Raw genomic sequence first — 25,404 nt, forward strand, 5'->3', positions numbered from 1 at the left:
CATGCCAAAATCTGTGAAAAGGTCCCTTTTAAGGCGAGTGGCCAATGACTGTGTAATAAAAGACAAAACATCATACACAGCATCAAATAAACATGATTAAAGCTATATAGTTGTTGCATAGCAGTTGGGGGGGGGGGGTCAAACCATTTAGGATAAAAATTTGACGTACCGATGAAACATTAGTTTGTGAAAAAGTTGGTGGTTGGTTGGTTTACTCGTAAAGCAGTTACAGGTGAGAAGGCGATAATAGTAAAGAAAACGGTGATACAAGGTATTGTAGAACATAAATTTATTTCATACATTAAATATATTACGAAAGCCTTTTGATAAGAAATAAAGATAAACTGGCATAAAATTCACTCTATCACCTATCAACCAACAGTGGCTGGATCACCCACTCTCTTGTAGTACCACACGGGCTGGTGTCTCCCCTCCCCGAGTGTGAAGTAGCCCCGTCCATCGGACGCCCAGGCTATGGACTCGCCCTGACCTTCTCGTTCGTATGGCAACTGAATGGGTCGTGACGTCATATGCTTCATGTAGTCACCGTCTGGTACGTAGTAATAGTTGACGTGGTCGAGGGTCTTTATCAGAACCTAGAATAAGATACGAATGAATAATGCGAGCAATTCTGTAATAGCAGTTCAGATTAAACCAGATATTTTACACAAAAAGGGAGCCGGCTTTTGAGGCTTTGTCAATAGTGCTTATAATTGTTTCCTTCAAATAAAGATCTAACAAATTTAGGATTCGAAAGGCATTGTATAAGTGCCAATAACCCTTAATCGATATTCTAAAACATACACATCTCAAAAATAACATAGGTCACAGAAGGAAACGAAATGACACGTTCATTCAATTTCAATGTTTGTACGAAATTATTACTTGTAATAGACCGGAATACCCGGAGGAACCCCCCCCCATGTCCGAAACAGTAGCCATCAAGTTTCTAATTACATTTAAAAAAGACTTATTGTTTCTTCCAAGTGCACAACACAACGTCATAGTCGACTGGGAAAACCTCTCATTCCAGTAGATCTTGGGTTTCTGAAGAATAAGTTCATCTTCTTTTACCTCATATACCGTGGGAATATGGGGTAGATATCTCCACTCACGTTATTCCTGAATCTCTTCCTGTCCCACTGTAGGCGGGGCAGAGATCTAATACATATTTTTCTTATCGAAAACGCACAGGTTTGTTGAATCAAAGTGCTTTGTTTTCATACAATAAATCTTACTTCATATCCCGAGGGTGATATATCCCCTCCGACGGGGTAGTTCCTGGTGCTGTCAAGGTTAAGGTGGATGCCATCGGTGACACTGGCGGCGTGCGAAGAGCCCCAGGCGCTAGACGGGAGCTTCACCATTCGACCGTGTCCGCCGACAATCTTGGATACTACATAAAGCTCACCGTGAGGATCGACCATGAGGGTTTCGGCATTGTGTTCGCTCCAGCTGCATTGAAAATGGAAATCAGACGTCGACATTGGCATTGGTATTTATGCATCTATATACTTACATCATTTCAGGATTTAATGGACGATTTAATGTATAACTAATTCATTCGATTTTTGATCCAGTATAGACAATGTGATAACATAAACATATTCAACGAATTATTTTGTTTGTACAAGATTTTCTTCTCATTTAAAAAGTTTCCTTCTCAATTTTCAAACAAAGTTGCATTTCACTTTCTTAACAGAGAACTGTGTCGAAAAAGTCACATCAGAGCAGAGCTACGCAAAAACAGATTTGTCTTGAATAAACTGTATTATTCAAATGAAATTAGTTAACTCGTAATGTTCAGCAACACACACAATTCTAAATATTTGGATCACATTTTTGGAACCGTCAATACACAAAAATGTGGAAACGTACGCGAATGTAAGCGTCGAGTCGAGGTCAACAGTGAGATGTGAAGAGAATGTCGCCGGCTCCTTAATCCGGTAAATGGTGTTGGCGGCTGCATGGGTATTGCCGCCTATGTCGGCGATGTAGATACAAAACTCTTGCGGGTGGCCTGTAGATTAAAACAATGGAGTAAATGAATATCTAAACACGCGTCAGTAATAATTGTGTATATAGCAATGCATATAAATTGTACAGTTAAATTTTTGTACATTATATTTAGGATTTATTTTCAAATATAAATTTATCACTTATAATCAATTGATTGACATGTAAAACAAAAAACGCGCATTACCATACCGGGACATTTGCCACAGGCAATATCCTCCCAGTCGATATTGGTGGCACCGTGGATTGTGATCTGTGCAATCGTGCTACCGTCGTGAGCAGAGATGGCGTAGATACTTCCGGTGTGGTCCCCGGAGTCGTTGTGCGTGTACAGAACATCCCGATGGAGGCGGCTGGCGCACAGTCCCGATGCCTCGTGGATTTCATTGCTGCTTACCGTAGCTACCTTTACACCGTGTTCAAAATGTGGCACTGAAAATCGCAAACTTTTTGCTAGATATTTGTATTGTTCAATTAATTAAAAAAATGTTTAAAATCTAAAGTGTGTTCATTTCCTTGTTTAAAATATACAGTGAACAATGTGGTCGTTTCTTTCTCCATACCCTACCTTTGGCTATGGCATGTTCAAGCATGTTCAAAATCTACGAAAAGGTATTGTCCTTAGCAAACGTCTACAGTGTACAGGTCATTTTCTTGCTCAAAATCTACAATGCGGTCATGCCATTGTTTAAAATATACAGAGTGGTTATTTCCCTGTTCAAGATATACAATGTGGTTATGTTAGTGTTCAAAATATATAGTGTAACAGATGGCATTTTTGTTTAAAAAGTATGGCCTGTAAGAAAGTCTTTAATTATACGGTGCCTTGACAAAAAATCGAATACTTTCTTCTTGCAGGGGATAAACGAATCTTAAACCTCAAAAATATAAATGTCTGTTTTATTTACAAAAAAATCCGAAGTTTGACAATATCCATCTTTTTTGAGACTAAAATCATATAAATTTTAAGGCATTATAATACTGTCAGAACTTGTGTTTTTTATTAAAGAGTATTTATGTATATGTGATGCATTCCATATATATCGTTTGTAATTACAGTGTTCTTGTATCATATTCAAAGCTGTTAGATATGCAACACGCACAATTATATATAGAGAAAGAGACACAGAGAGAGAGAGAGTAGAGAGTTATCGGTCTGTTACAAATCTATTCACAATCTTTGATAACTCGTGAGGTAAAAATATCGACTATGAAATGTCTTCAAAACAATCCGCAGACATGTTAGTTTACAAGTCAAATTAAGTTTCACTCTTAAAATATGACTCCAATTTCTAAATGTGCTTCTGCCAGCTTGCTCTTTGCAATGCAAAGGTTTGTTACAACCAAAAATATTACTGGACGCGCAAATACATTGATGTATTTAATAAAACGCCAGTCAAGCAATAATACCATATTGCCTAGTAGGTCGTCCAATTACTGACACAATTGCGAAAATGTCAAAAATCCAGAATAACAAAGACCGAAGGGAGGACACCATTTTCAGTGCAGTTCTATTTTCTGTTGTGCGCGACTGTTCATTTTATTTAAATTTTACATGTATAAACAAAGAAACACGTGACTCGGAGGTGTAACGCCGTCTTAAAATAATTCTTATCTTTATAAAAGAAGTCTGTCGTTCGTGGTCATAAGTGACCAAATTATTTTAGTATTACAGTTATATATTCGTCACTGATGATTGTTGACGTCCACATGATATGTAAACGATATTTTATGCCAAAATTTGCTTTGCTCTTTTAGAAGCGCAAGAAATCAAAGACACGGGGAAATACTATGTTTGTTTTTTTCATATCAGTTTCTGTCCAATAAATTCGTTTAATGCTATATTTCCATTTTTATAAATAAATAAAGAACTTCTTTAAGTTTCTGTCGTGAAAAATCATCTTGCACTTGGTCGTTGATCGTTCCAAAGCGTTGACATCGAAAATAATAATTTTATATGTAATTTGGTCGGTTGTGTAATTTATTTTTTGCAACTAATATAATTGCCTTTCAGTGAATAATGCGGACCTTTAGGAGCGTGAGGGTTTGTGTGAAGGTATGCTGGTTTCACTCACCCCTCCCAAACTCCTACCATGCCCCGCATCAAAGGGATCTCAACGGTGGTGATCCCAGCTGTATTTGTGCTTTTAACTCTTTCAGTGCTGGAACCGAATTTTGAAGGCCTTTGCAAACAGTTTGGATCCAGATGAGACGCCATACAACGTGGCGTCTCATCAGGATCCGAACTGTTTGCTATTCTGATAGTATTCTTTGAATAAAATCGAAGAAAATGCTAATTTTAGAAATTCAGCAGACGACATTTTAGCATACGACAAATTTCCTAGCATGCAAATGGTTAATGTTAAATGTTGTGGTGTATGCATTGTCCAGCTATTTATCGACATTGGTCGCATCGAAAAGAAGACAAGCGGATGGGAAATAGATTTTCATTGGAAATAATATTTCTGGAGTTGTATTACTACCGATTTACAAATACCTTTTGATAAAATTATATTATCGGATTAAATCAAAACACGTTTGAACCGAAACATAATTTTATGAGTATAAAAAGCAAAACAAATCTGTAATACACATTTAATCTGTATGGTGCATGGTATTCTTTATGTTTTCCAAATAGGATAAATACTAAAATGGTGACTTGATGTGTATCGCCATAAGCTTACTTAATTGATTTGTCTTTTGTTTCATTTAAAAAAAGAATGCATGGATCATGCTGTATCCTTCTTTAGGAAAAAGTTAAATATCATTTAATTGACATTAATCTTATAGGTCGCTTGGTTAAACAGAGCATATGACGAATTTCAATAATTATCTTTGGATCAGGAAGTCCTATTTTCGTCTTGAAAGCTAACGGTCACGTAGTTTATCTCAACTGCAATCGTGTGCATGCCTTATGTAACTTGAAACCTGTAAACAAGTGTGATTTTTTTCTTGTACATTATCTTACATAATTCTTTATTGTGTTAAGCGAAAATCATTGCAGTGAATTGCAAAATACCGTTTTACGAATAAACGAAACCTGATAAGATTCAGTTCGGTTTTGTATTCAAAGCAAATTTTTATCTCTGATTTATAGCCCAAACATTCAATATGTAGCTGAATGCAATGTATTTGACCTATGATTTATTTGCGGTTTCTAATACACTTTAAGTTCAAATCATGCCCCTGGTTAAAATTAGCCCCGCACTGAGTTGACTGTTTTTCTTAATACATGTATGTATGTATTAAGTGAAACCATTAAAAAGTTAATCTTCTCTAAAACCGCCAGTCTCAGAGGCTTTCTATGTGTTATTATATATCGTATAGTAGTGTTGGTAATCGGCCAGAAGTTTTTTAGTCGATTAATCAGCTACCACAACTGACTAAATAACCGATTAATCGAGTTTTCGTTAGTGAAGGAAAACTAAGCTTAAAGTAACTTATTTTAATGATTTGAGCTGATTTATTATACAACAATTGCAATAACATTTACATTGAATAGCAATATACTGAAGAAACTAAAACTCTCGCACACACAAACACAAGTTGCACTTTTCCTCTAGAGTACAGTGACCATTAGTTCAAACATTATTCAAGCTTATAGTTATTTTTTTATTCAGAAACACCTTAATGAATGTTCTTATAAAAACAATAAAAACAACATTAACAGCATAAAATTAAGATGTTAGGGTACCTCAGCATAAAAACCATTTGCCCAAATAGAGACAACTTTTGCTATTGAATAAACTTTTGCAAAGCCATGCAGTGCTTGGGAAATTCAAGATGTACATAGTCCTTGTCGATGTTTTCGTCTGTCGCCGCCAGTGAATAGTTGCTCATGAAACAAGCGTATTCATTGGTTATTTAAAAAAAAGATTACGAATGAGATCATTTGTTTAAAAAAAGAACGAATCTTCTGGAATTTAAAAAGGAAGACAACTCGTGTTGAAAAGTATTATTCGTTGACGAATTGAAAATCTTCGTCGACTAATTAATCAGCGGGCTATTGTCGTTAATTAACTGACGAAGTGATTAATCAGCCAATCAGTATCGTATAGTGGTACTCTACAAGTATCTTCAAATCATGGTAATTGAGCAAAATTGATTCCGCCCTTAGAGTAACTGGTAACCCCTATATGTATAATGTTACTTTTTAATGTCCTCTTTAAAAACATGGTCCAGAGATATTGTATTTGTTATGGTTCAAAATATACCACAACCCTGGGGTTATTTGTCCAATGTATATGTATACAATTATATGCTATATTATAGGATGATCCTATCACAGTGTTTTTTTAATCATGCAACTGGATTCGAAGTTAAACCCGTCAGCAGGGACGTGTTTGCCTTTTGTGCCTTTTGTGTATATTACTAAAACTTAAAGGAAATATTGTCCAAAACTATAAAGCTGTACACAATACTTTGGGTTTAAAACTTTGAAAACCATAGGGCATATATAGACTTAGATATAAAATAGATTATGATTAAAAAAATCTTATACTCTAATACCACAGTGTTCAGCTGTCTAATATTTGATATGTAACAGCATTAAATTTTTCCTACAAATCTAGACTATGTGGTTAATGGGGGCCCGCACTGTGGTAATAAGTTTTTCTTATTAAACTTTAACAACTTTAAACAATTTCCTATCTAAGATCACACGAGAATGACAATTTGAAATAAGACAAACGACACCGGGCCGCCACGTCCCTCCTGTTAGTAATTTTATTTTGCATCTGTCTTTCATTAAGTTGATATAACCACAAAATGCGATGTGATTTATAAGTGTTTTTGTCTTTTGTACATATCAACAAATGTGATTTTAAATGATACCGCTTTAGTATCAGTAGTGTCGGTTTAGTCGATGGTCCGGTTAAGTTGAAATGAATACTTATTTACGATTGTCAAACTACTTATTTCATTAAAACAATGTTGTGTATCTGTTTATTTTCAGTCGATTTATCGGATAAGGCGAAGTGAATTTTAAGTCTCAGCCTACTTTCGGCATTAATGTTTAATTTGTATTTGTTTTAGACGTTTTGTTGCGTTCTTGGGCTCACACTTTAAAGTGTTCAAATCGTAAACCGCTATTAAAGTTTTCAAAGTTTGCAAACATGTCAGCATTTGCTTTTTTATTAAATCTTTGATATGTTATGCTAGCTTTATATTTCGTGCATGGTTAAACTTTTTATACGAATGAACCAGAACATACGATTCGATAAAAATTTCCAATCAGTATATGAACATCAAAAGTAAAATAGGCACATGACAGTGTAAACCAATACATTTTTTCCCGATGAGGATTAAAGAGATTTTTTTTTACGCGTTGGTATATTGACAAACTTAAAAAAAGTGTTTCCGAATAGCAAATGTTCGTAATAGTTATGATATATATGAGAAATTAGTAATACTTAACATAAACCATGCTCTAAAATATTCATTATATGCATCTTTTTACGATCTAAAAACCTGGAAATTATAAAGCGTTGCAACGCGAAACGATTGAATAATTTGGAGGGTTCTGTTATATTTTGTGACACTACGAGGAATTCTTATATAAAGTGTATGAACACGGATGGCCAAGAGTGGTCTAAGCGTTAGACTTTCAGTGGTTCGAGCCCAGTTAAGGGTGACGTTTTTTCTTTCTTTAACTTAATTAGTGTTTTAACTGGAGCTTGTTAGATCCAATGTATACACTTATCAATATAAAGCATTTAATAACAAACTTCAAAACATCCAAAATCTGTGACAATGTCCCTTTAATGTATGATTTGGCAACTTGTAAACAATGTCTGTCTCCCTTAATTCAAAGTATTATGTGGTGGATGCACACCTATGAATCATAAACATTGTAACTTCAAACTAAAATCTATTGTCGTGAGTTTGCATTCAGATGAATGCAGTTTCATTGTGCATTTGGTTTTAAATCGATAGCGAGGATCGCTTCAAGTACACTTTTTACGTTGATATCATCATATGTTTGAACTTACATCAGAATAAACCGATAAATGTAGAACAGCCCCGAGCTATTACACCGCTTTCAAGTAACGACACTGAGTACGGTCGAAATGTAACACATCCGAAATTCCATAACACAAAATTAACGGTGATAAGTGGCTAATTATAGACGAAGCAGTGTGCATTGAAGTTGTATGAACGGTAAATTTAACGTATACAACAGGGCTTGTCCGTATATACACAAGAAGTTTGTATACATGTTTGTATACACGCGTGCTTTCTTAAACATCCTAAAGTTACCTGTGTATTAAACCAAGCATGTATATTGTCAATACCTGATCAATGTGTACGAGGACGCGATTGTGTTTTTGTGTTCACATAGAGGACATATTATTAAAATTGGAATAAGGGAAAGAAGAAATCAATTAAATATTTAATTTGGCAGTTAAAGTTGAAGGCGTGTTATTATTATTATTAATATTAATATTATTATTATTATTATTTTTATTATTATTATTATTATTATTATTTTATAATTCAAATTCCTGTTATTGCGGGTGCAACATGTATTTGTCAAACGCGGAAGTTAATCGATACATGTGTCTTCTTGAAATTTAAATCCGATAACATTTGATGTATATATATATATATATATATATATATATATATATATATATATATATATATATATATAATTTATTATCTCTTCTTAAGGACAGAGCACACTCTGTGGCTGAGTACGTTGATTACTCCACAATCGCGTTTCAATATGTTCAGTTAAATACTGTGTTGGGAAATGTTTGCATATTAAATTAACAATGCTTATAAGAGTGTTGCCATAGTGTTAATATTTACTTAATATTGCTTAATTTACCGAGAGAATATGCATCGCTTCACTGCACGTGTACTGTTCATATCAAATGTAGGAATCAGGTTAATAATAATGCAGTTTTTAAATGTGCTAATTTAATTGATTAATATATTTATATAGTGTTTCAGTGGATTTGATGACATGTACTTTGAAGTTTAAATAACTTGTCGAATCTAACCTACATATAGGATGTTTACTGATTTATATTATATTTGATGTCTTCTAGGCATAAATACAGACACCAGGTGAAATAACGCAAACTTCATCAAATCAGGTGTAGTGGAGGGTGCTTTTAAATATTTATATTCAAAACAACAAAGTGCCGCGAGGATAATTAGAAAATTGTGTCCGAGGTTAATAAAACCATCAGGAGGACATTGCTGATCACAGAAGAGGGATATGGCCTCGGGCGACATAGAAATGTAAGTACGCACTTGACACATGTCATAGCAAGATGCATACAAGCTGTTTAGATCAATATCTTGTCATATTTATCGATAGTTTTTTCTCTTCTCTATGTTAAGTACGTACAGTTGTATATTGCAGTAGCGAAACATGGGTTAAATTGAAAATAAATGTTAAATACTTTTATGTCGTAGCTTTAAATCAGTTGAAGGGTGTGTAAGTTAAATAGTATAATTACTAAAATGTACCTGTGCTGTCAAATAATAAAATGCTTAATCATCGAATTAATATCATTGTTATATTATGTATCATGGTTAATGCGATATCCAAGTTTTGTAAAGATATCATTTCATATTATATAAAAAATAACATTGGTAAGCATGATCAATTTATGAAGGAAACACACAATATACTTAGTTTGTTTTTAAATACATCAACATGTTCAGTAACAAGTATTCAATATGTTCGTAATCATCGTAAATCATTCCAAATCCTGCAATCAAACTCTTAATACAATACACAAAGCATGACTAATTCGAGTCGCACAGATACGGTTCACCTTTGAGAGCATTTAGTGTACGTTCAATGCGTGGTGGTTAGATATAGATACATTTCGATGTTATCTTTCCAAACGTCGCTAACAATCTTGATCAAACATAAATCTACATGCCTAAATATCTACTTAAAGCAGCAGTTTATTCCTATACAGAGCTGTGAAACGCATGCACACTCCATTGTGATATTACCTCAAGCTAAACATTGATTTGTGGTTATCTCGCTGATTTACACTGTAAAGAATCATCGTCCCTGCGTGTTATCTGTGTTGTAAAATTTATGTTATTAATTATGTTAATACGGTCAGTAATATACCATAAAAAAACATGGTTGTGAAGGTAAGACATCTTCCAAAGTATTATTATCATTACAAATGGTTAATTCTATGAAATGTTAGCAACGCTTTGTGGACGCAAGCTTATCCTCAGAAAAGGAAGAAGCCGTTGCGGTCATCTTCACATATTCTATCACAGCATTAACGCCCATAGCGTGTTATTATACATCCACAGTAGGACTTTTGATTAGAGAAGGCACTTCCATGACCTTTTCATTAACTATGTCGTGAATAGTTTCGTCCAGGAAAGAGCGTGTCACGACAACGGTGTGTATTTTACTGATTTGAGCGAAATAGAGATTTCGTAAATGCTCGAATGAATGATTACCAAAATTGTTAGCCGAACCTGACAGTACTGTTGTAGACAAAATCTTGAATAGCATTGTTATTGTTTTTAACGTACCTAGTAAACGCTCATTTTTAGCTCGGCTGTTTTCGGAGAAAACCCGAGGTATTGTCATAGCCAGCTCGTCGTGTCGTGTCCGTCGTCGTGTCCGCCGTCCTCGTCGTGCTAAAACCTTAACATTTTGTTAAGGCTTTGAACATTGGCTCTTAAATCAAAGTGCTTCCACCTACAACTTCGAAACTTCATATGTAGCTGCACCTTGATAAATTCTACAATCCCACCCATATTTGGGTCACTAGGTCAAAGGTCAAGGTCACTGTGTCCTCTAAAATAAATATTCTGACAAGCTGCCTTTCATTTCTTCAAAAATGCACCCGCAGCCGAGCGTGTCACCTGTTATGCGATGCTCTTGTTATAGTAACATATTATATTTATTTGCAGCAAAGTCCCTAAGAAATTCAGGGATGTCATAAGCTATTCGTTCTCCTATTATATATTATGTGATAAAACGTGTATCACGTGTTCTGTATATCTGTATATCCACCTGAGGCATTATTATTGCAGCTGACTCTTTGTCAGATTGTTCATTAATCCTGTCGCCAATGGTTTTATCCAGGAAACTGTGTGTTACGACAACAGACTTGGACTTGTGTATTATTCCCTACTATCGCGAATATATAAACTAGCTAAATGAATGAAAGGATGATAAAATGAATCGTGCTGCTTAGATCGTTAAGAAATGATTCCTGCAACTGTTTAAGTCTATCCTAACAAACTATCACTTGAGGTAAACGTAAACTTTAAAACGTGTATCATAGTAATGATTTTTAGCAATAACTTTGAACGTGTGTTATAACTGTAGCAATAGCACTTACTCTAGTTTAATGCAAAGAACGATAGTTAGTAAAACATATGCAATATATACAATAAAACCCTCGTCGCTATTTAAGTGCAGAAACAATGCCTTGTTTTAGATACATCACCATTACTTACAAATAACAAAGGAATGTGGTACAGTGTTTTAATTGATTAATAAACATGAACAATTAATAAAGTGCACAATACAATAGTCAAAGTAGTCAATATTAATTTACCGTATATTTTAGTTTATATTTAACAATGAACCCTCGTCGCTATTTATGCGAAGAAACATTGCCTTAACTTAGATACATTACCAATACTTACACATTGACAAGGAGCATGCTAGAGTGAATTATTGATAATTAACCAATAGAGATCGAAATGACTAAAAATCCATTTGAAAACAAGGCGCCTTAATAGTCACCAATAAAGTATTTTCTTGATTGCGCCCAACGCAGCTAACTTTTCAATACATTATTACATTAATTCAGTGCTGCGTTATACCGTTTGTTGAGTTTACGCATAATATCCTGTTCAACTGATGTCCTTTGTGCATTTCTAAATTTGAAAGGGTATTTACTTTTGGATACGATGTTGCATTTAGTTTTAAAGTTACTAGTAAGTAGTTGCATTTAGTTTTTCTTGCATAAGGACAAATTAGTTGCAAAAGTAGAAGGGACTACCCTTGTTTGAGTCTTTTTTATTTTAATGTTGCGTGTACAGACGTTCGATGTATGTACATAGCTATTGACAAATAAAGACATTTTCACGTTGAAAGATTACGTTGAGTTTACTTGTAGAAAAGTTGACCGTGTCGTTAATTGTTTGAAATGCAAACATGTTCATAAGCATGAACTACGTACTCAGTGAAAAGTCATCGATATTTCATTACAAACGTATGTCTCTCAAAAGAAATAAAAGAGCAATAAAATTGATTTCTTATGAAATTGCTGTAAATAATCCAAAGGTATTCACAATGTCGATATTTCCACCTTTTAATTAGAGTATGAACTGTCGATTGTGCTAACATTGCGACTGATTAAGTAGTCTGTTACATCTCAAAAGAACCATGCATATTCAAACATTGCGCTGATCATATTTGTGACAACGGTCCGCGTTAAAATAAAACGCCTTTTAAACTCGATGAGACAAAAGTATCAAACACACCATTTTCTCTCGTTGTCATTGTTGTTGTCAAACATGTGTTTATAAATAAAGAATTCACCATATTAACGTGGGTTTTATAGTGCGATTGTGCCGAGCGTTTCAGCGAAATATTTTTTTTATTTATTCTAATGTGCTTATTCTTCTTTGTTGCGCTTCATTAATTCATTTTACTTTTTGATATGATGTTCGCCCTACACTTTTTATTATGCCTCCGAAGGTGGGAATATAGTGATCGCACTGTCCGTCTGTCTGTCTGTCCGTCTGTCTGTTTGTCCGTCACACTTTTTTGAAAAATGCTCATAACTTCTATGTCCAAAAATTGTTTGACCTCTGTGACTTAACCATTGGGCCTGTGTTTAGGATTTGAAATCTGCGTTTAGGTTTTGAAAAATGGCATTATAGCTCTATGTCTCTTGAAGTATAACCTTCACATTTGGTATGCATGTGTATATGGAAAAGACCTTTCCAGACACAAACACATCTTTACTCATGTGGCCATGAACTTGAAGTTAGGGTCGACATTTAGGTTGCGAAAATTTATTATGTTATTTAGCTATCTTACATAACTATCAAAGCGTTTTTCGGGGGCATATGTCATCCTATAAAGACATCTCTTGTGTATAATGCTTTAACGTTTCATTCAATTGACAGACGTATATAGTCTCATGAACCTTAACAAGTTGCATGTTCCGATGTGTATATGCACTTGCGATTTATCTCCCTTGTATTGTATTCATTACTATACTGTTTTATACAGTATTGATTTCAAACATAATCTGTGCTGGCTTTATATATATATATATAAACGGTTTATTAATAAGAATACTCATATGTGGCAGACCTTGGACACAGCACAGATTATTCATATATATAGATATTTAGGCTTATTAAATGAAGTAATTCTGATGTTTTTTAAATGGCAATAAGTAGTATAAAAACTGTCTTTTATGCACTAGTTGAAATTGTTAAAGAAAATTGTTTAAAAAAAGTTTATTGATAAAAGCACCACATACGGGTCTGTTTACATCCATTAAAGTTTAGTTGTGAACCCCTCAAAGTCACGTGATCCTTCACCCTGTTCAACTATTTTGATTATGCCAACGGTGGGCGTGGTTTTGCTTAATAACTGTTTAGCTCACTAACTTACCTTTGTTAATTTCTAATTGTACCAACTAGCGCACTCAAACCGCGCTAGCAGGATATAACTTATTATGAACGCCATATTGTTCACCGGTTTTTGTTGTCAATGCAAATTGCCAAAATAAAACGTCATAACATAAAACACTCACACCAATATGTATAAAAATGGATAAATTTGTTGTTTTTCTAAAATAAACATGTTTATACATCTCTGTCATTTTATAGAAATACTAATGCTCCCCACACTACAACTCGGAAGCATGCTCGTGGTTCTTGTGCCAGATTTTGTAGTTTACATACGTCATGGGTAAATTATTGTTGAAGTAGAGAAGGTTGCAAACGCTCTTCAATGTTATTTTGCAATAAAGACACACCGTCAGTTAGTATTAAAAATGTAATGGGGGAGATTGGATTAATACGAATACCGTTATTAGTAAATTTTCATTCATATCTAAACCATATTCACTTTGTAATTAATATTACATACAGGTACTTAAGTAGTTCCCACGTTCTCTTATTTATAAACTGATTCCCAGATCGTATTGATGCATAATTATTTTGCTTTATAATACGCATTTTGTGGAGCAGTTATGGTTTACGGTTCAGCTGAAATCTAAACCAGCCTTTAGCTAAAATAGCAAGCTGCAAACGTCATGCCATGCAGTCCATATTTACACTTCATTAGAGATCGAAATGACTAAAGATCCCTTTGAAAACAAGGCGCCTTAATATTCATCAATAAATTATTTTCTTGATTGCGCACAACGCATCTAACCGTTCAATAAATTATTGCAACTGTTAATAGAATTATTAATATTGCATGGAAAACTAAATTAAAAATATGGATTTATCATTTTTCTGCAATGTGAATTGTTTCCGTCGATGATTTATAAGTGCAGTCTCTGGAATGTGACTGACAGCAAAAAACTTAATTAAAATGTGGATTATGAAATGTGACACTAATATGTATTCCAGCGCAACATACACTATTGGAGGCTATACAACTATATACAATAAGTCAAGATATTCGCCTCTGCGTTCATCTATTTGTTTATTATGTTGATAAAAAGCAAATTTCGGACTAAACCATGAATGATTATATGAGTCGCGTTCTGAGAAAACTGGGCTTAATGCATGTGCGTAAAGTGTCGTCGGAATGCGGAATGCACAGACTAATCAGGGACAACACTTTCTGCTTTTATGACATTTTTCGTTTAAATGAAGTCTCTTCTTAGCAAAAATCCAATTAAGGCGAAAAGTGTCGTTCCTGAAAAGCCTGTGCAGACTGCACAGGCTAATCTGGGACGACACTTAACGCACATGCATTATGCCCAGTTTTCTCAGAACACGACTCATGTATTTGCACATAATTCATGCCATCAGAACCTGAATTGGTTGATGATTTATTAATACGAAGACCGTTATTATTATTATTCACGTTATTACATATTTTATAGTTTCCACTTGCTAACCTATCGACCGATTCCCATTACGACTTGATGCATAATTATTATGCTTTCAAATACCACAGTTTGTTGAACAGTGATTGTTCACGATCAATATCAAACCTAAACAGACTTGTTCGTCCTAAAACACTGGGCAAAACGTCCTGCTATGCTATATATACACTTCAGGGTCCGGTTTAATGAAAACTACAAAACCCGACTGTAGTCGGTTGACTGTGTGGTCGACCGACGCTCGTCGGCCGCCAACTGACCACTCGTAGCGTTCAATGAGCAAGTTGCCGCGACTGTGGTCGCACAACGGTGTGGTCAGACGACTGCGGTCGTGGTAGTCGCTATTTTTAGGAAAATTACCACTTCCGCCATGAAAATCCGACGGCAAAAATACACGCGAAAAATGGAAGACGAAGACAGCAACGATTCGAGTCAGTGCCATTGGTGTCCAAAAAAGAGATAGATATCCTTTTAGAGTGTGTTATCGAGAACAAAAACCTACTGGAGAGAAAGCACGCGCCATTGGTGACCGAGGCAAACAAGCGGAAAAAGTGGCAGGAGATTGTGGCAGCCATAAACGCATGTGGGGTGGCGTTAAGGACAGCAGACACATGTAAAAAAAGCTACGGTAAATAAAGAGGAATGCACAAGACTGACCACTCGTCGCGTTAAAGGTACCAACAGGAGACTCCCAGACAGTCTAGGACGGTGCCGAGACCGCCTTTACACCTGCAGGAGACTCCCGGACAGTCTTGATGGTGCAAGACAGTTTTCCAGACCGGCGGATCACCAATAGGAGACCCCCAGACAGTCTGCGGCGGTGCCAAGACCGTCTGGGCACCAGCAGGATACTCAAAGACGGTCTGCGACGGTGCCAATACCACCGACAGGAGACTTTCATACAGTATTTGACGGTGCCAGACAGTCTCTGAGACCGGCGGGGCACCTGCAGAAGACCCCCAGACAGTCTGCGACGTTACCAGACAGTCTCTCAGACCGGAGGGGCACCTGCTGGAGACTCCCAGACAGATTATTCGCTGGTTCAACCATAGTCGCCCGACCATGGTCGCTCTCATTAAACCGGACCCTGGTATCGCAATTGTACCGCGCAGTATTGATCGAAGTGACAGAAGAATCCGTATGATAACACGTCGCCTTTAATGGCTTCATATGCACAGTTAGTTATTGTCTCAATTGCATAATGACTGCTAACTAATTAATTACAATTTATGTCAATTAAAAAATACATATTGCATTGAGAAAGGGCATTAACAAAATATCGATTTAACATTTGTTTTCGCATTATGCCTGGTTTTCGTTAATTCTAAATACAAAATTAGATTATCAAACACGCAATATGCGTATATTAACTGCGTCATAATTCAAATAAGGATATTGCAATCACGTCGATACGGTGGCCTCAAGGGGACATAGGCAATATTTTATTTAACAGTCTCTATGACGTGCGCACGCGATAGATGTGACGTGCGCACGCGATAGCTATGACTTGCGCACGCGATAGCTATAACGTGCGCACGCCATAGTTATGACGTGGGCACGCCATAGAAATAGTTTAATAATATAACATAGGAAATATTTTATTTAACTATTTCTATGACGTGCGCACGTCATAGTTATGACGTGCGTTCGTCATAACTTTGGCGTGCGCACGTCAAAGCTATGACGTGGGCACGCCATAGCACGTCATAACTGTGGCGTGCGCACGCCGTAGTTATGACGTGCGTACTTCATAGACATAGTTAAATAAAATATTTCCTATGTCCCCTTTATGCCGTCGTACGTCGATTACCAACTGTGTCAACAATATTTATTGCTGTCGTAACCTACTGTTTCAAAAGAATGTTTACAGAATGTCTTCGCATTATTCATCAATGCGTTTATTTTAATTATTTTTAAAAAATAAGGTATTATAAAACATGTAAATTGTTGCCATTGTTGTACACAAATTGCGGCGTGGAGAATTGTGTTTAGCACCAGGACTTTTATTTATATTCGACTCATTGAATATTACTTTCCCACAATCTCAGACATTGATTGTTTACCAAAACCTCTGATGTAATGACAAAACCATAACGGAGTCCATAATACAAAAATGTTATCAGTTTCCACTTCTTACCAATCGGTTTTTCTATATACGTAATTAGCAAAACTATTTGGTTAAATTGGACAGGCTGCAAACTTTATTTGACGCACTAAATATTTACACTACAATGGATATCGAAATGACAGAACGAATGCTTTAGCAAACACGGCGCCTTAATATGCCTAAATACAATATTTTCTCGATTAAGCGCGTGACAGCTATAGTTCCAATTAATTATTGCAAATGTTAATAAAGAACAAGTATTTCGTGGTAAAAACAAATAAAAAATATGAATTTAACACTTTTAGCACTAATTCTGGTTTCCGCAAAATGAATTGCACATTAGTGTTTGGAATATCATTTTGCTGTAATAACTAAATTACATTTTGATCATCAAACAACGATTTGCTAAGTAGACTGAAGTGTTCATTGTGTGCTGGTGTTAAATGCATTCATATTTATATTAGAAATTATGGCTAATTGATAAATCGCTCCATCTGTTCAAATGGAACCATTTGACATTTAAGTTAAATGTTTTTGCACCAATAGGGCGAAATAATGATTTCACAAACACATTGTGGCATGTACTGGAGAAAAACAAACGCTTCACTTAGTTAAGATTATGCAGTAATCCTATTGAAAGCGCGTTTGCTTTATTCATATTACATGTGTTTGGTCATTTGCTGTTTATTTATACTAAAACAGAAAGGTGATATGAAAGCAAATTAAGCTATTGAAACAATAAATAAAAACGTATGATTAGCTCAACATTGAACCAAAATAAATTAAAAAATAGTTTTATACTGACAATATCGGAACGTTTTGATAATTTATATGAAATGTTAGTAACGATTTGATGACGCAAGCTTAGCCTCTGAAAAGAAAAATAGGTTATGGTCATCTTCAAAATATTTTCACAGCCTAAACGCCCATAGCGTGTTCTGTTATATCCACAGTAGGAATGTTGATTAGATAAGACACGTCCATGACCTTTTCATTAACTATGTCGTGAATGGTTACGTCCAGGAAATAGCGTGTCACGACAACGGTGTGTATTTTAGAGATTTTAGCAAAATAGAGATTTCGTAAATGCACGATTACAAAACTTGTTAGCCGAACCTGACAGAACTGTTGAAGACAAATTATTGAATAGCGTTGTTCATGTTTTTTACGTACATTGTATGTGTATGACCTCATTTTATAGTCAAATATTATATTTATTTGCAACTAAGTCCCAAAGAAATTCAAGGATGTCATAAGCTATTCGTTCTCCTAATATATGTGTGATCAAACGTTATCACGTGCACCGTATATCCATCTGAGGCATAATTATTGCAGCTGACTCTTTGTCAGATGGTAAATTAACCCTGTCGTCTATGGTTTCATCCAGAAAATTGTGTGTTACGACAACCTACACTCGTGAATATATACACTCTTGAATAAAATGGTGAAAATAAATGAATTGTGCTGCTTAATTCCTTGTTATAAAATGATTCCTTCCACTTTTAAAGTCTGTCTTAACAAAATATCTCTTGAGTTAAATGTAAACTTAAACAAAACATATGAAAATAATGCGTTGATGTAGTGCTTAAAGTGGACGCAAAATTTGAATCGTCTATTTGTACTGCTAACTTTTCAAACTGACTCATCAAATAAAGCAAAACCACTTAAAGGCTGGAATGACAACAGAAATCTGGTCCCATAGCTTTAAATGTTTAATTGAAAAATTAATGCACCTTAAAACACTTGCATCATGTATGGCCACGAAAATAGACATACTCAATTTGTCGACTATTATATTTGAAAAGGCCAAGCGCACCAGTGGTGTGTTCATATTACGCGATAACTCGATAAAAATGTTATGAATTCGAGGCAACAAACGCCATAAACAAACAACGCTGCCGGTTAAACATTTTATTAATGATTCACTCTGTATAGTTTGTTCCGTAGAATATTAAAACACTCGAGATAATCGTAATTCAATTGAATATATAATAGTCCCCAACATGACAGGGAAAATGAGATATTTATCGATGGATTTTATGCATACACTTCATACTCGCTCAACGCCGCATTAATAAGATTTTCATTTGTGTAACATAGTTCGGCTGGCTAAGCTGGTATATGTGCATTGATATGTATTGTCCCTTATCGGTTTCACCGGAAGGGACTTATGGTTTGCGCTCCGTCTGTCAGTCCGTCCGTCCGTCACACTTTTCTGGATCCTGCGATAACTTTCAAAGTTCTTAATATTTTTTCATGAAACTAGAAACATAGATAGATGGATATATGGACATTATGCACGTCATTTCATTTTGTTCCTACGTCAAAAATTATGGTTGCTATGGCAACAAATAGACTGGAAATACTGCTGAAAATGGTGGTTTTCTGGATCCTGCGATAACTTTAAAAGTTCTTGGTATTTTTTCATGAAACTTGCAAAATGGATAGATGGCAATATGGACATTATGCACGTCATTTCATTTCGTTCCTATGTCAAAAATTGTGGTTGCTATGGCAAAAAAAATAATTTGACAATGGTGGAAATTCTGACAATGGTGGAGCCGGTAGGGGACAATATTGCTTGACAATAGCCTTGTTTTATTTTATATAATACTTCATTAAATATTTATGAAAACACAATGTTATGCATAATAAAACCAAAATATTGTAAGTGTCGCTTCTTGATGTGTTAATTTTAAAAACATTTACCCGTAACATTTTTGTGTAACTATACATTTAGGACGTGTAGCTTATAATCTTTATGTAAGGTTATTTTCGGACACTGGTTTGAAGTTGGGTTTGTAACTTTAGCTCTTTTTGTGATGTGTTTTTGTAAGTTTTTACAATTATTACATGCGATGTTCGACATTAAACATGCGTATCTAACATGAGCATATTGTCACAATTTTTCATGATGATGGTTTAACTTTTTTCTCGTATTTATTCAATGCTGCATACATCTAAATATCTTGATATGGCGAGTCATTTGTTTGTCTTTGTATTTTTGTTCCGTAAGAGGATTAACTAGGGAGGATGTTGGTTCATCACACAGACAGACGCTCGTTTTGTGAAGTTCACACGGTGCTTGTCTCATCGGCTTTATTAATGCGTCTTGAATTGAATAAAACGTGTTGAACTTTGATTGTATAGTTACAGTGCATCTTTATGATAGATTCTGTGATAGAAAGCATAGCAAGTAATTCTCCTCAGAATATAATATGTCTACGGGCGTACAATTTTATGATTGGGGCGGGTAGAAAGTATTTGTTTTTTTGTGACACTAATGCGGTTTTGAAAAAACAGCCAAAGTAAACATGTTGTGTGGAGGCAAATACGTTCTAGTAATAGAAACACATGTAGGCAAATGCGTTCTCGTAATAGAAACATAACTGTGCTATATATGTTTTTTAGATTCTAGAATCTTAATTAATCCTTAAAAGATAACAATTTATAGTTCAAGCAATTTCTCAGCTTAATATTCAAAATTAAAGATAAAATATTCCACTATCTTAGAGTAAATTACTAACAATATAAGAACTATCTTTTTCTTTCTGAACCTGAACTCAAGAATTGTAGAGAATTAACTTTGACGTACATGGTGCATACTGCCTCTTTGTTTTACCACCTTCAGTTTGAAGTATAGAGATATTGGCAACACTGAGAGAAGTTGATCGTTTTGAAATACGCGTTGTATTCTTGGCCCGAACATGAGTTGGAAATAAGTATAGGGATTATGTAAAAAACATCAACAGCGTTTTGGTGTTTGAGGCTTCTAAATGGAGATTTTTCATTTTAAATTGAATTACAAATATTTATGTTTAACCGATATTATAAAACATAACAAATATACACAATTGCATGTTAAAGGTAATTTAGGGGTTGTTTGAACTTATGGACTTTCAATTCTGTAATATTTTAGTCCCAATGCAGTTGTCATTAGTTCTTACATATCGTTTTTAAATGTTTTAATACATAGGTCAGTTAAATGGGTTTTCTTCATTTTGGTTTATGACAAACTTGTTTCTGGTTTGACGACAGCGAGGAGATCTTTATATAATTAATCAAGTCTTAACGATGTATAAACAATTCATTAAAATCACGCGTGTACTCTATTTAAATTAAACCTCGCGTGTCCAAAATAGGTTTCCCATGGGTTTGATTCATGGAGATAGTATCCTACAGGTCAACTACCATATTGTTTGAAAATGTAGTACTTGCATGCTATACGTCATGGAAGAGTTACATAGAACGTATTGCTTCGAAATCACAGAAAGAATCATCTCTGTTTTTTGTGTCAAAAATACTTTAATTCCGCCCTGAAATTGATCGCACGTAAATAATGACGTCATGTGGCACGCATGGCCCGTGTGACGAAATACCGGAAGTTGAATTTGTAGGAACTAGCAGGACTCCACAATCTCTCAGGTAAGTGACACAAAATAATTCACCGTTACGTTAAGTATGACCTAAACTTTATTTTCTCTCAAACATAAACCAGCGAATTTTCAAAGCCGCATTATATTAAATGTTGTAAGTGGGACCTTGATTTTAAATAGTCAAGATAAAAAGCAGGTTTCGAAAACGGAGGATTTAAATCTTATTTTGAAATTTATATTGGTGCTATTCATAATAGTTAATCTTAAAATCTGCGTACATTGATTTTTTCCATGATATAATTGCTTATCCCATGTTATACATCAATGCAGCATACTCTGTGCTCCTGTGTTCTTTACTGGGATCAATTTATCATCATTTAACTCTGCATTATACAGCATTTTTCTTAACATATTTAACACCACATGCATGCTACATGCAAAAGCAATTCAAAGAACTTTTCGTTTTATTGATCAAAACATTCCTTTTAACAATCTTAACCCATTTATGCCTTGCGTCTAGAAAAAAGGCCTAGGCAAACAGCGTAGACCCAGATGAGACGCCGCATCAGGAATTTATGTAAGAAATATTCTAAATATAGAAATAAATATACTACACATCCCTATTTTTTTTTAAATAAATTGATCCAATTAAGCAGGATGGAAGAGTCCACTAGGCATAAATGCGTTAATGCTCTTCGTCTATTGACCACACTGAGCTAGCCGTACATGGTGAAATCCTCTGTATACGTATTTGTTGAATCACCACTTGCAAACATTTATATTCGTTAAATGATGTTGCTTATATTTATTTTGATTCTTCTTCGTTTTATATTACTGGTTCATGACATTATTATCATACTTTTTTATGCCCCCGAAGGAGGGCATATAGTGATCGCACTGTCCGTCTGTCCGTCACACTTTGTGTTTAGGTGTCGAAAAATGCTTATGACTTCTATGTCGCTTCAGATGTAACATTCATATTTGGTATGTGTATATGGACAAGGCCTTTCCATACGCACACAAATTTTGAACCCCATTGACCTTGAACTTAGGGTCCGCGTTTAGGTTTCTAAAAATGCGTTTAGGTTTCGAAAAATGCTCATAATTTCTATCAAAGCGTTCATCGGGGGGTATATGTCATCCTATGGAGACAGCTCTTGTTTTATTATGATAATTATTATTATCCATCATTGTTTTTTGCATTTTTGCATTAAAACGGTTGTATTAGTTTTAAAAGGGCCTTTTCACGTTTGGATAAATTGACAAAATTGAAAAAAATGTTGTTTCAGATTCGCAAATTTTCGTTTTAGTTATGATATTTGTGAGGAAACAGTAATACTGAACATTTATCATGCTCTAAAATAGCCATTATATGCATCTTTTTACGATATAAAAACCCGAAAATTATAAAGCGTTGTAACGCGAAACGAATTAATAATTTGGTTCTGTTGTTGTCGTTATATTTTGTGAAACTACGAGGATTGGTTATATGAAGTTTAAAATACACCTGCCATGGTATCCGGAAGGATGGCCGAGTGGTCTAAGAGGGAGACTTTTTACTCCAAGTAATAAGGAGTAACATTTTATGCATATTTATATCGTTTCCCGTTATGCATACCCGCAGAACCTAAATGTAAGGATGATTTATTAATACGAAGACAGTTATTATTATTATTAACGGCATTAAATAATTGTAGTTTCCACTTTATAACCTAAAGACCGATTCTCAGTTTGCCTTGATGCGTAACTATTCTGTTTAAAAATACCCAAGTTGGTTCATGAGTGATTGTTTACTGTCCACATCAAAGCTAAAGCAGCTTTGTTCGTTCGGTAACATGAGACAAACGTCATGTTATGAAGTTCGTATTTATACTACAGGTATAGCGACTGTACCGCACAGTTTTGATCGAAATGATAGTAAGAATCCGTTTGAAACCACGAAGCTTTAATATGTAAAGTTAATTATTTGTTAATTGCACTATCGACAGCTAACTGTTCACTTAATTATCATACATGTGAATAGAAGTATACATATTGCATGGGATAATTGTTTCAAAATATTTTTTTCATCGCATTATTCCTGGTTTCCATTTATGTATTAACTTCATTAAAATAAGATCTCAAACCATAAGCAGGCTTAGATTTTCACAGCATGCGTCCATTTAACGCATCAAAAATTCAAATAAGGATGATTGCAATCAGTGACACGTCGATGACCAACTTTTAAACCAATTTATATTTTTGTCGAAATACCGTCTAAAAAATATTTAAAGATTTTCTCCGCAGTTGTCATAAATCTATGGAAAAAAATGCTTATATTATTAAGGTTTGGGAATTAGGTATAATAAACAATTATATCGTTATCAATGCTATGCATACAGCCAGAACATGTATTGCATTACGTCAAGGTGAATTGTATTAGCATGCGGACGGTCATTTTTCTTCTCCTAATTGAAAGTTATTTTTCTATAACTCCAGGCATCGACCGTTTATCTTAATCATTTGAGTCGTGTTCTGAGAAAACTGGGCAAAATGCATGTGCGTAAAGTGTCGCCACAGATTAGCCTGTGCAGTCCGCACAGGCTAATCAGGGACGACACTTTCTTCCTAAACTTGATTTTCGGTAAGTAGGGACTTCCTTGAAACTAAAAACACCATAAAAGCGGAAAGTGTTGTCCCTGATTAGCCTGTGCGAACTGCACAGGCTAATCTGGGATGACACTTTACGCACATGCATTAAGCCCAGTTTTCTAAGAACACAACTCATATATACCCAGTTTTGTTAATCAGTCACGGTTAACGGTCCAGATACATCTTCAAGGGCTTTGTTGTGAGAGAACAAGCTCCAACCTTCCTGCCACGCTTTTCAAATTTACACCACAATGGCGAGCGAAATGAAAGAACGAATCTTTTTGAAAACACAGTGTTATTTTAAGCCACAATATATTATTGTTTTGATTGGGCCATTGTTAGCTAACCGTTCAGTTATTATTGCACATGTCAATAAAGAATAAATATTGCATGGTGAAAACAAATTAAAACTATGGATTTATCATGTTTCCGGAGTATTTCAGGTTTCCGTCAATAATTTGCAAGTAAGGGTTTTGATTATGATTTGCAGTAATAACTTAATGAAATTGTTGTTATCCGCCAATGACTTGCGAGAACGGTTTGCGAAGTTCATTAAAGTTTTGGCAGCGTGTTTGCGTTTTTTTTTTTCATTTTTGTTAAATCATAAATACTGTTTTCATAAACACTAGGAAAAAACACACTTGGCTGAGTTAAGATTCTGCAAAAAATCCTTCTAATATCGTGTTGGTGCTTTATTCATATATTTTTTTGTTTCTTGCAATGGGTGGTTTATTTATTCTAAAACAGAAGAGTAATATAAAAGCAAATCAAGCTATTCGACAAAAATACAAAAACGTCGGATTAGCTCATTGTTGAACTAAAATAACTTAACTTTAAAATTAATTCGCTAAATGTTACCTAAATATTGAACGTTATGAAATTATTTTAAACTGGCATACCAATACGTTGTAATAATACATAAGAAAAGTTAGTGACGCTGTGAGTATGCAAGTTTAGCCTCTGAAAATATCGAGAAGTTGTTGTCATCTTCAAAAGTTCTATCACAGGCTAAAGGCAAGTAACGTGTTCCTTAAGTCCATCTTAGCCATTATAATTGCAGTAAACACTTCATATGCCGGTAAATTAACCATGTCGTGAACTGTTTTGATCAGGGAAAAGCGTGTCACGGCAATGGAGAGGCTTTAAGTGATATGGATCTAATAGCGATATCGTTATGCAC

At 34.8% G+C, this 25,404-nt stretch overlaps 2 protein-coding genes across 29 annotated transcripts in view; one reads left to right on the forward strand and one right to left on the reverse strand.

Moving 5' to 3' along the window:
- Positions 1-272: 272 nt before the first annotated feature.
- Positions 273-25,404, reverse strand: part of LOC127871061 (uncharacterized) — a 161,791-nt gene continuing 136,659 nt past the window's right edge. The window contains exons 1-5 of one of the 2 annotated variants that reach the window (XM_052413701.1): positions 3,427-3,584; positions 2,209-2,448; positions 1,879-2,020; positions 1,239-1,455; positions 273-596 (exon numbers count right to left, since the gene is read on the reverse strand). In XM_052413701.1, coding sequence (XP_052269661.1) covers positions 372-596; positions 1,239-1,455; positions 1,879-2,020; positions 2,209-2,448; positions 3,427-3,514 — 912 coding nt within the window. In that variant the 5' untranslated portion in view covers positions 3,515-3,584 and the 3' untranslated portion in view covers positions 273-371. Of the gene's footprint in view, positions 597-1,238; positions 1,456-1,878; positions 2,021-2,208; positions 2,449-3,426; positions 3,585-25,404 lie in introns of those variants that run through there. The other variant, XM_052413702.1, reaches the window with a different exon arrangement.
- The window catches only part of LOC127871060 (endothelin-converting enzyme homolog), a 123,533-nt gene continuing 106,173 nt past the window's right edge, over positions 8,045-25,404 (forward strand). For 24 of the 27 annotated variants that reach the window (XR_008045078.1, XR_008045076.1, XR_008045081.1 and 21 more), the window contains exon 1: positions 8,970-9,267. Coding sequence is in view for 6 of the 27 variants with exons in the window: in XM_052413688.1 (XP_052269648.1) it covers positions 9,245-9,267 (23 nt within the window). In the remaining 21 variants the exon portion in view is untranslated. Of the gene's footprint in view, positions 8,176-8,199; positions 8,434-8,695; positions 8,908-8,969; positions 9,268-25,404 lie in introns of those variants that run through there. The other 3 variants (XM_052413689.1, XM_052413690.1, XM_052413691.1) reach the window with 3 other exon arrangements.

This window comes from Dreissena polymorpha, chromosome 3, assembly GCF_020536995.1.
Source record: "Dreissena polymorpha isolate Duluth1 chromosome 3, UMN_Dpol_1.0, whole genome shotgun sequence".
NCBI lineage: Eukaryota > Metazoa > Mollusca > Bivalvia > Myida > Dreissenidae > Dreissena > Dreissena polymorpha.